The sequence below is a fragment of the Lontra canadensis genome, unplaced genomic scaffold (assembly GCF_010015895.1).
Source record: "Lontra canadensis isolate GAN:19392208 unplaced genomic scaffold, GSC_riverotter_1.0 scaffold28, whole genome shotgun sequence".
Classification (NCBI taxonomy): Eukaryota; Metazoa; Chordata; class Mammalia; order Carnivora; family Mustelidae; genus Lontra; species Lontra canadensis.
This window is the reverse complement of record NW_022631022.1, coordinates 11,346,802-11,357,468: the sequence shown is the minus strand read 5'-3', so window position 1 is coordinate 11,357,468 and position 10,667 is coordinate 11,346,802. Positions and strand designations below refer to the sequence as shown.

At 39.9% G+C, this 10,667-nt stretch overlaps 1 protein-coding gene across 2 annotated transcripts in view; it reads left to right on the top strand.

The window, feature by feature from the left end:
* Positions 1-287: 287 nt before the first annotated feature.
* TCF12 (transcription factor 12) overlaps positions 288-10,667 on the top strand; it is a 381,460-nt gene continuing 371,080 nt past the window's right edge. Inside the window, exons 1-3 of one of the 2 annotated variants that reach the window (XM_032864863.1) lie at positions 288-552; positions 1,517-1,613; positions 2,628-2,700. In XM_032864863.1, the coding sequence (XP_032720754.1) occupies positions 1,539-1,613; positions 2,628-2,700 (148 nt within the window). In that variant the 5' untranslated portion in view covers positions 288-552; positions 1,517-1,538. The remainder of the gene's footprint in view (positions 553-1,516; positions 1,614-2,627; positions 2,701-10,667) is intronic. The other variant, XM_032864864.1, reaches the window with a different exon arrangement.

The following is a 10,667-nucleotide window of genomic DNA, read 5'->3' as shown; positions in this document are numbered from 1 at the left end:
CTGCCTCCCTGCTCCCGGGGGCACGGACTAGGCGCCCTCGGCGGGCGGCCCGGTCCTACTTCGCAGGGTGCCTGCGCGCGTCTCCCGCCCCTCCCCTGCAGCCCCGACTTCGTCCCGCCTCACCCCACCGCGGGCTTTGTCCACCGGCAGCGCGGCGGCTCCTCCCCGTTCCCGCCGGCTCCTCCCCACCCCCTCCGCTGGCCCCACTTCCTCGGCGCAGGCGGCAGGAGCGAGCAGGGGACGGAAGGGTTAACCCGGGGCTCTTCCCGGCGCGGAGGGATCCGGAGCGGAGCCGAGCGCGGTGCTGAGGCCGTCTCAGCGAAAAAAATGTCCGCCTGAGGAGACCCACAAGTTCTATTCGGGGGGACCGCCAGCCCGCCCCGGGAGGAAGGGGCGGCCAGGCCCGAGAGCCGCCTCTCCCGCCCGGATCCGAGAGCTCGCGCGGGGCAAAGTGAGCCGAGCCTCCGGGAGGTGCAAGGGGAAGCCCGAGCCCGCTCTCCCGGCCAAAGTGAACTTTAATCGGGGTGGTTGGATGCGGAGACGGGGCGGCAGGTAATTGCGAAGAGGCGAGCGGGAGGGGTACGCCGTGGCGGGGCTGGGGGCTGAGGGGCGCCGCCGCGTCCCTGCCGGAGCGGAGGCGACCCCGGCCCCGCGCCCCAACTCCGCGCCCCTTTGTACCGAGGCGAGCCCGGGGTTCCCTCCAACTTGGGGAGCGGAGTGGGGGCGGAGGCGAGAGTCGCGGGCGGCCAGGCCCGCTGGCGGCGCGCTCGGCCTGCGCGCCCCGCTCGGCACACGGCTCCGGCTCTGGGGCGCGCGGGAGAGCAGGCTGCTTCGGCCGCCGCGCCGGGCTCATTGTTCGGCAGGTCCGGGGCTGGCTGGCCGCAGTCAGGGCAGCAAAAGTGGGAGGAGGCCGAGCCGGGGGAGGAGGACGCCGGGCAAGAGCGAGACTAGTTGTCGAGGTTTGTATTTTCTTTTTAAAAACGCCCCTCGGACGCGCGGGGGTTGCTTTCCGACCCCCGGGGCCCGCTGGGGACGTCCGGGCGGCGGCGGCGGCAGACGCGGGCCTACGAGAGGCGCGTTCCCTGCAACTTGTCAGTTCTATTGTTGCCGAGCCTGTGAGTCACTTCGCATCTCCCCTCGTCGCCGCTCCGCTCGCTGGACGCCCAGTCGCCCCTCACCCCGCCCCTCGAGACCCCCGCCCGGCCGGGCGCCGCGCCGAACACCCGGCGGCCGCGCGGGGTGGGGGCGCCGCGGAGGGGGCAGGGTTGAGCTCGGAAACTTGCGGGAGCGGCGGCGAGTTGCGGGAGCCGCCGCGACGCTCCCGGGCCGCGCGGAGAAACGCGTGGATTCACCGACCCGGCGCGGTGCTGGGCTCTCCTGCCCCCTGCCCGCACGGCGGTGGGAACGAGTGGGGTAGTGGAAGTCAGCCCACAGCTCTCCTGCCCTACGCCCCTCTTCATCCTCTCACACTCTTTGGGCCTCAGTGGTCTCTCTGAACCTATTTCCTCTGCTTTAGGACCCGCTAGAAGTGGCTGAAGATGAATCCCCAGCAGCAGCGCATGGCCGCTATAGGGACCGACAAGGAGCTGAGCGACCTGCTGGACTTCAGTGCGGTATGAGAGCTTTCCGCGGCATCTTAGGGTTCTGCTGAGGTTTACCAAAAAAAAAAAAAAAAAAAGGAAAAGGGGGGGGGGGGAGCGACGTGGAGACTAGGCAGCGTGAACTCCATCTGCTTTGAGCAGTAGTTCTCAGGGCTGGAGTCCAGCTCCCCCGAGTTGGACACCTGAACTTTGATGTAATGTCTAGACTTGCAGATTTAAAACTTTAATGCCAGAGGGGTCATTTGATTTAACCAGTTAAAAGGAGAACAATGTAACCATGAGCTTTGGTTGAGTCACCTTCTGACCCTGATGATTATTAGGGATTTTGAACTTTATATGAAAAAAGAAAATTATTTTTGGTGCACTCCATTTCTCTTCGAAGATGTGATAGAATTTATAATACCCGAAAGAGGTCAGTGATGAAAAAGCCAGTTAAAGGCAGGAATTTCCAGCCTGTTTGAACACTTTTAAGGACATGTATATTTGTGTATGTGTATAGGTATACATATATATGTATATTTGTAAATCTTTTATCATGGGGAAATAATTAAAGGACTTTAAAATAGCTGAAACCTAAGGCCTACTACTTTATCACAAATGGGTTGAATTCCTTTATTAACTGTTGTTAGGAGGCAGGACCAATACCTACTTTCTAAAACTGGGTTATAATGGATCCTTACTCTATGTAGTTGTTTCATTGGATGTGATTCTGACTGTGTGTATTGAATAGTAGTGTAAATGTAATGAGATCTCTGCTAGAAAGTGAAGATCATGGACAAAAATTTATAATTTTTAACCTTAATGTAAGTGACTGGGTTTTGAGAACAGATGATAACCAGTATTTCCAAGTAGCATTAGGAAATAGTATCACTTAGTGTGTTTGCTTTTCTGGGTCTGAATGTATATTTTCAATTTTATCTTAACTTTCTTCTGAAATACAGTAACTGATGATTCTTGGTGGACTTTTGTTTGCAAGGAGTCTAGAAGAATTTCAGGACTAACAGATACATTTGGGTTATTTTGTAGATGTTTTCTCCACCTGTTAATAGTGGGAAGACCAGACCAACGACACTGGGAAGCAGTCAGTTCAGTGGATCAGGTAAGATGTTATCTAAAATAAGACACTCATATTTTGGTGTTTGATACATTTTAGTAGAAAAATATGAAGTATTTTAATATTTTTATGTCATTCTGTAGTGTCTAGTTCAAATTAGAAGCAAAAACAAGCCTTAGATGAGAGCTGTTGCTTTTAGGATCCATTGATACTTCTGAGAATTTAAATATTGATGTAAGATTTTTCTGTTTTCCATGAATTTTTAAGCTGAATTTGTCTTGTTTGAGTACAAGGGGTTATATCCTGCTTTTATGTTTGGGCGAGTATCAGAAGATTGTGGTCCATGTGTGGTTTTTTTGTTTGTTTAATGTTTATTTACATATGTGTATTTTTAAATTTTGCCAAAATTACAGCCTATTAGCATTATTTACATTTGGGTTCTAAAAAATTGGTGAAATAATGCTATTTGATATATGAATATGAAAAGTGGAATTGAGTCAAGAAGTAATTAGTAAGACTTATTTTAAAAGATGGCTATTCCATTGAAAGACTGCAGCAAATTAACAATTTTGAGGACAGTTAGTTAAAATGTTAAAGGAATGATGTTACAAATAAATGAATAGAAAGATGTATTTTCAGATGACATCTATTAAGTGTCTGAATTCCATATTCCGATGACATTAGGATAATGTTTAGAATAAGTTAAATCAGATTTCTATTCCTACACTGGTGCTATGGTCTTTAAATTGACTTTCTGTATATTTATAATTACTTTGCTCCATTATTAACATTTATCCCATTTTTTTTTTAAGAATGCATTTTTTGTTTTTCCAACTTATTTAAACTCAATGATTTGAAAAATAAATAGTAAGAAGCAAGGTCCATTCCAGTGTTCAAAACCTATAATTTTCTTTTTAAGTTAAACTTATTTCTTAGTTCTCAAAGATGGGAAAAAAAAAAAAAAAAAGCCATGGACAGCATCATCTTAAAACTTCTGTCAAATTCCTGGGCTGAAATATGGTAATTCCTCTTTGACCGGTGCTTTTATTTTCCCTAGTAATATGGTAATTGATTTTTTAAGATATTATAAGAGCAAAACATCAGGAAAGAAGGAAATGTCATAACTGATAACATCTTAATACTGCTTTATATTTAAAAAGTGTTTCTATTTAAAAATAATTCAGTAACTTTATTAAAATTTATTTTTCATGATGAAATTACAGCTTATGGGTAAAATACAGAATGTTTAACACCTCAAATAAGCAAAATAAAAGCATTCTAGGTTTTAAATATGCTCTGATATTGTCTCTATTCAAAAGAATATCATAAAATGTTAGCCAAACTCCAACTCTGTTCCTATCTCCTTTCCATTTACTGGTAATTATTTGAAAATTGTCACTTTTTTGGGGTGGGGAGAAAAAATTACTAGTTAATGTAGAAGGCGGCTATATTCTTTTACTTTCTTTACTACTGTTTTGAGTATGTCTCAATTTTTGCAACTAATTCATTTTCAGTACTTTAAATTTACTTTGTCTGATACATAGTAGATGCTTAGTGTATTTCTTTGAGTAGTGACATTGCTCTTTTTAGGTTGTTTGTTCGAACTTTAATTGTGGAAAATATATTTAACTGATATTCATTGGCATCAAGGACATGAACTTTATTTAGAAACTTGCTATTAGAAAAACTTTCTGTTTTTAGAATAAAGGCAGTTATATTTTTTCACTTTTTAAAATTAATGTGTGGTTTATGTAGTGTGTGAAACTAAAAAGTATGCATGAACGTGGTATATATTATTATAAACGTGACATTGGAACATTTGTAGGCCTTTCTTGTCACTTGCATTATGTGAAGAAGGAAATTATTTGTTTATATTGCAGAAATAATTATATGGTATTTGATTATTTGGAGTAGGAAATTTTAAATTTTAAAACTGTTAGATTTGTTACTTGTCCATTGAAAGTTTGAACTTAAACACGTGTTTAGTGGATATAGTTATATTTATCTTTGTGGTTTGTTTTAAATACCAGGAAAAAAAAAAGCTATGACCTCTAATAATTAGTGAATGGATTTAAATTGTGGGGAAAGCATAATGGCATAAGTGGTTATTTTATATCAGAGTATATTGGTATATGTGGTTTTCCTATAGTCAATTTGTTATCTTAAAAGTCTAGAAGAAATTGATGTAGCAATAATATTTTATTTATATACTTTGTTGACATCTGAATAATCTTCTATTCTGATTTCAAAGGATATTAATATGTCCTAATGCCTGTTTATTTGCAGCAATATAAGGAGCTAAAGAGAGCTAAAGATCTTTCTGAAGAGCTGACTTAAAGATTAGAGTTTTCTTATATTTGGAATAACTTCGTTAAGACCTTAAGCTTTTGCTTAATGAAAACTAGTTGTGCAGTATAATTTGCTTTCTTATGTTCTTTTGGAGGATAACTTAATTTCATGTTGGACTTTTTTTGAGAAATAATAAAACAGACTTAGAATTTTTTTAGGTGAAAGCATACAATATATTTTATAGTTTAAAAAACCATTATTTTAAAAAAAGTTTTATTCCTAAAACTAGTAAGTTGTATGATAGCTGACACTTCTTCAAAAGTCATTGGAAAAGATGAGAATGTATTTCTATTACTTTTTTGTCTGGAGTAATGTGTTATAATGCTGTTTCTTCATCAAGGTGTTAATTTTCTTGCATTATCATAAGACTGAATTTGTCCCCTTCATATGATAGAGTCTGTGATGTTCTTACAGTGACCTTGAGAGGTGTATCTCTCTGTAAGAGTTCAAAGTGAGGTTACTGTGTTATGTTAGGCCAGTGTATCAGGAGAAAACTTATTGAAAGGATTGATAAAATGGAGGTACTTCAGGTGTTTAAATCCACTATTCCCTCCAACTTCAGAGTTTGAGTGTGTAGAACTAAATTGTGGTATTGGATTTAATTTTTAGTAGTTTAAATATTTACATGATATCCAAAAATTTTTCTTTATTAGTTTTTGAATCTAAGTAGTAAGAAATATTGAAACAGAATGGGTATATTCATTTTGTAAGCTATCTTTGTATATATTGAATCTATCTTTGATATTTCTGAAAAATTATCTTGCTTAGCAAGTAAAGTTTTGCTTTTTGTTATTCAAAGTGGATTTTTGTAACATAATTTCTTCTTGCCCAAGATTTTTGGAAATAATTGTAAGAACTGTTTTCCGGCTTTTAATTTTTAAAAGGAATACAGCTTTTCATTCTTCAGTTACTGTTTTTGGGGGAAGTTTTTCATTTGTACAGGCCTTATGCTTTTTGAAAGTAATTTATTCATTCAGGAAGCAAATATGCTAATCTAGGGGTGAGCTGGTGAAGGTTTGACTTGGTATTAGTATATGGGGAAGGAACGAAAAAATACCGGAAAGAAAGGACTGACAGAATTTGAAGAACTGGATTTCTGTAGGTTAAGAGAAATGACTTAAGGTTGCAATTCTAGCATAACTGGAGTGTGGTTGTGCTGGAGGAAATAAAGATGCTGAATTGTTTTGAGCATTTTAAATTTCACAGGACCTGGAACTCTTCTAGCTAATTGTGGGATTTATGAGAGAGAGAAAAGTGCTGGGAGATGAGTTAAAGATGTTGGTTAAAAAAAAAGAACAACAGCAGCTCTTTTTTGTTTATAAAATTAATAGTCATCATTGAAAAGAAAGTTGGAGAACAGAAAAAGCAACAAAGGAAAAAAAAACACCCATTATTTCACTGTCCAGAGAAAATTGTTATGTTTTGATATGTTTCCATTTGGTTTTGTTTTTCCAGTTAGTTCTTTGTTTGCAAAGTTGAGAGCTTAATAATGGTTTCATTTTATGTCCTCCTTTTTTATTTCACTTAATGTTATGAGCATTTTCATCATGTACTTAAAGATACTTTATAAAGTTGGTTTACTATTGTATAATATTACATGGAATGGATATAGTATAACTTAATTTAGTTTTCTTACTGCTTGACATTTAGGGATTTTGTTAATTTGCTTTTTGTTATAAAAAATGTGATAGTGAACACCTTTTTGTACATGTGGATTTTTTATCTACACTTCAATTTCCTTTGGATAGGAGATGTAGGTTTTGTTTTTTGTGCCTGTAAGTTATAATTAAAGCTAAGAGAGTGAATGAGTACCCTTAGGGAAATGAACTCAGAGGGAGATAAATTATCAGGCCAAGGATTGATGTTAATGGTGGAATTAGATGTATAAAATTAGTGACTTTGGATAATTACTTAATGTAAAAATACATTTTTTATTTGTATATAAGTAGAGTATAAGATGACATTATGTAGAGATTTATATTTGTGTGTAAATTGGTTGTGTGGTAACTTGAGGGGATTCCCATCATTCTTCGACCTGTGCCTTTTGAAATGGAGTGTAATCTAATTGGAGTCTATCGGTGAAGGCTCTTGAATTCTTGACTTCTTAAGAGAGGCGCTATAGGATAGTGAGAGGAATTGGGCTCAGGAACCAGACAATTGGAATGGAATCAGTGCTTTGCAGCTTATTAGCTGGGGGTCCTTAGGCAAGTCCGTTCAATGATCTGACCATACTTTTTTGTGAAAAGTAGATGATACTGCCTACCTTCAGAATCTTTATGAGGATCAAGTAAGATTATCTTTTTTTAAAAAAGATTTATTTGTTTATTTATTTGACAGAGATCCCAAGTAGGCAGAGAGGCAGGCAGGGTGTGGGGGGAAGCAGGCTCCCTACCAAGCAGGGAGCCCGACGCAGGGCTGGATCCCAGGATCCTGGGATCATGACCTGAGCCGAAGGCAGAGGCTTTAACCCACTGAGCCACCCAGGCGTCCCAAGATTATCTTTATAAATTTCCTGACACACAGCAGTTTCAAAAATGGTAGCTGCCAAGGGTGCCTGGGTGTTCCAGTTGGTTAATCGTCTGGACTCTTGATTTTGGCTCAGGTCATGATCTCAAGGTTGTGGGACTGAGCTCTGTGTCTGGCTCCGTGCCGGGTGTGGAGTCTGCTTAAAATTCTCTCTCTCTCTTCCTCTGCCCACTCCACTGCCTCTCTAAAAATAAAAATGGTAGCTGCCATTATTATTGTGGCATCCTCTTAAGTAATACTAATGATAATATTAATAATTAACAGTAATACTTAGAACCAGCTTTATAGGCAATGTTTATTGAACATTATCTACTAGGTGCTATGTTAGTGGTGGTGGGTGGTGGAGGTGAGGAAATGCCCCCCACAAGGGCAAATATCAAAGTTGCTTTTCAGTGCCATAAAATTATATATGTTGTCAGAAGTCTAAGAAGAAATCAGGCAGTAGTTTTTTTAAATTAAAAGATTTTTTTCCCCTAGAAGAGTAGCTTTGAAAGGGCACCAGGGACCTAAGAATCTTACCTTTTTTTTCTTTTACAGTGGATTTCTTCTTAATACTATTATTTTGTAGATTAGATATTGTATAGTGCAGAATGATAGACAGAAATGTGTACAGCTTTTGAAACCCTCTTCCATGCTTCGGCATTGCCATTTGGATGTAGTGTTTTCTCCGTATTCTCTAACTACTTGACATTTTTTCTGGAATGAGATATAGACTAAATAAATAAGTAAAATAAAAATTACGTGACCTGAGAGGATAGAATAGCTGGGAGACAGGTTGGAGAGAGTGTTAATAGTCTCTAGAGTAGAGCTTCTCCAATTTTTTCTTAATAGCAGAGGAGAAGTAACATAAACTCCCCTGGGAGCCTGAAGCAACACATTGCAAGTGAGCAGAAGAAATCTTACCTTAAAAATTTTGTGCATTTTACTTTCTACTCCCAAACACAAACATATTTGTTATAATATGAATATGTTTTGGGGCGCCTGGGTGGCTCAGTTGTTAAGCATCTGCCTTCGGCTCAGGCCATTCTCCCAGGATCCTGGGATCAAGCTCCACATCGGGCTCTCTGCTCTGTGGGAAGACTGCTTCTTCCTCTCCCAATTCCGTTGCTTGTGTTCCTTTTCTCGCTGTGTCTCTCTCTGTCAAATAAATAAAAATCTTTAAAAAATAAAGATAAATATGTTTTAATTAATCATTGAGTAAAACAAGTTGTAGGGAGGTGCGTCATGATTAGCTTCTAGCATTGCCTTCCCCCTGTTTTGCTTTGTATCTTTGGGGTTGGGGCAAAGGTGGAGTGGGATGTAGGCTTATATTATCTTTCTTTAGTGAGAAGCCCACTTTTATGCTTTGTCTAGAGCATATTATTCAGCTGTTTTTATTCTTGGGTCTTCTCTTGCTCCCACAGAAGTCTATGAAAAAGGATCATCACATTAGGGGGCAAATTGTTTTGTTAGGGAGGAAATTGTTATTCCATAACTCACAGAGAAATTTGTTAGTAATGTCGCTTGTCTTTTGAACCCTTGTTTTCTGTTTCCAGCCAGATCATCCTGTAATTTAACATGCCCATGACTTGAGAAGAAAATGTGTATTTTTATAGAGAAAGCTTTGTGTTTTTGTTGTTGTTGTTCTATGTCTGAAATGTGCTCTGGTGTGTTCCAGGTTAAAATTGTGCTTTCATAAAGACTGTGGTGAGTCATCCAAGCTACTCTAAGCTGATTGGGAGCATAAAGATCACACTGAAATGTATAAACAGATCAGGGATCGGTTGCTAATTTTTATTGCATTGAGTAGTGACTCAGTGATGAAATTTTCAAAATATAACAATAAAGCAATTTAAGATTAGGTGCAAGATAGAAGAGAAGACTTTTTTTTTTTTGTTTAAAGCAACCACTACCATACCTTAACCATGTTTTTGGCTATTAAAAATGTTGGCGGAAGGTGTCATTTTGTCAGGTCTGTTTTAGGTGCTAGGAAGGTGGCTGAATTTGAATTGAGGGAATTCTCTGAATTTGAAGGATTATTCGTTACCCAAGGGAAGTCTCTTTGGAAACCTCTCAAAAATTGTCAGTTTATTTTCTTCCGGTGGTTTTGCCAGGGAGCCATTGCGAGGCTTTGAAATGAACGGGATCAACTCATGATTACTATTCCACCACTTCTACATTGGTGGTTAATGTAGAGAACACAGGTTGAATTTAATATGATCGTGCAGCTCCAGTCAATGAGCAAATGTGCTCCTGCTCTCAGCAAGAGTTGTGAGTAGTGGTGGGGCACCACAGGGATCCCTGCTAGGAGGGAATTACAGTCATCAAGCTTCTCAGTCCTTGAGGCATATGTTGTTTTGAGGTTGTTGGGGATAAATAAAAGGTTTGCTGTACCACTAGAGAGGAAAAAATACTAGGCTTCACTTTGAACTAGTGGCAGAAGCATGCTTTGGCCACAAGGTAATTTAGAGAATCTGAGTTTGTATGGGTTCTCAAATAGCAAAAACCTGAGTTAGCAGGTCCTCTTAGGTTTTTGCTATTTGGAAGGCTTACTGTATCTAGCTGACTTTGTCATCTGGTCAGAGGCCCATTGCCTGTCTGCTTGGCATTGACATGCTAAAGGTTTTAGAAAATGTTTTTCACTTTTGGTCCCAATTTAGGTAGAGTGAAGTTTAAGGGGAAAGTTGTTTCATGGTGGGAACTTATAGACCGCTTGAATTGATAATGCTTTTCTAGGTAGGCAAGTAATTAGAACCATTTCAAGAGCATAAGAAATATAAATGTCTCTTGTCTAAGCATCAGCTTGTTCCTTTTATTCTATGGGATGGTGTGATTATTATACGCCAAGATCACCTTTTACCTGCCATAGATCCACAATCCCTGATCTGCGATTTTGAAATCCCAAAGAGTCAGAATTTTTCCTTTAAATTCAGCATACATTATTTTAATGGCAAAATCTGATCTTATCTGAAGGGAGGCCGTTAACAGTCTGTTTTCCTAGTTGTATGGTTACCAGGTGCTGGAAGTGATTTGTAATATATGGTATGTGCACTATATTTCTTTCTTAAATTTGAAAAAATGAATTCTAAAATCCACCTATCTCCATGGATTTTTGAAAAGGTATTATAGACCCCCTGCTCCCCCCTTGTGTGTGTCTC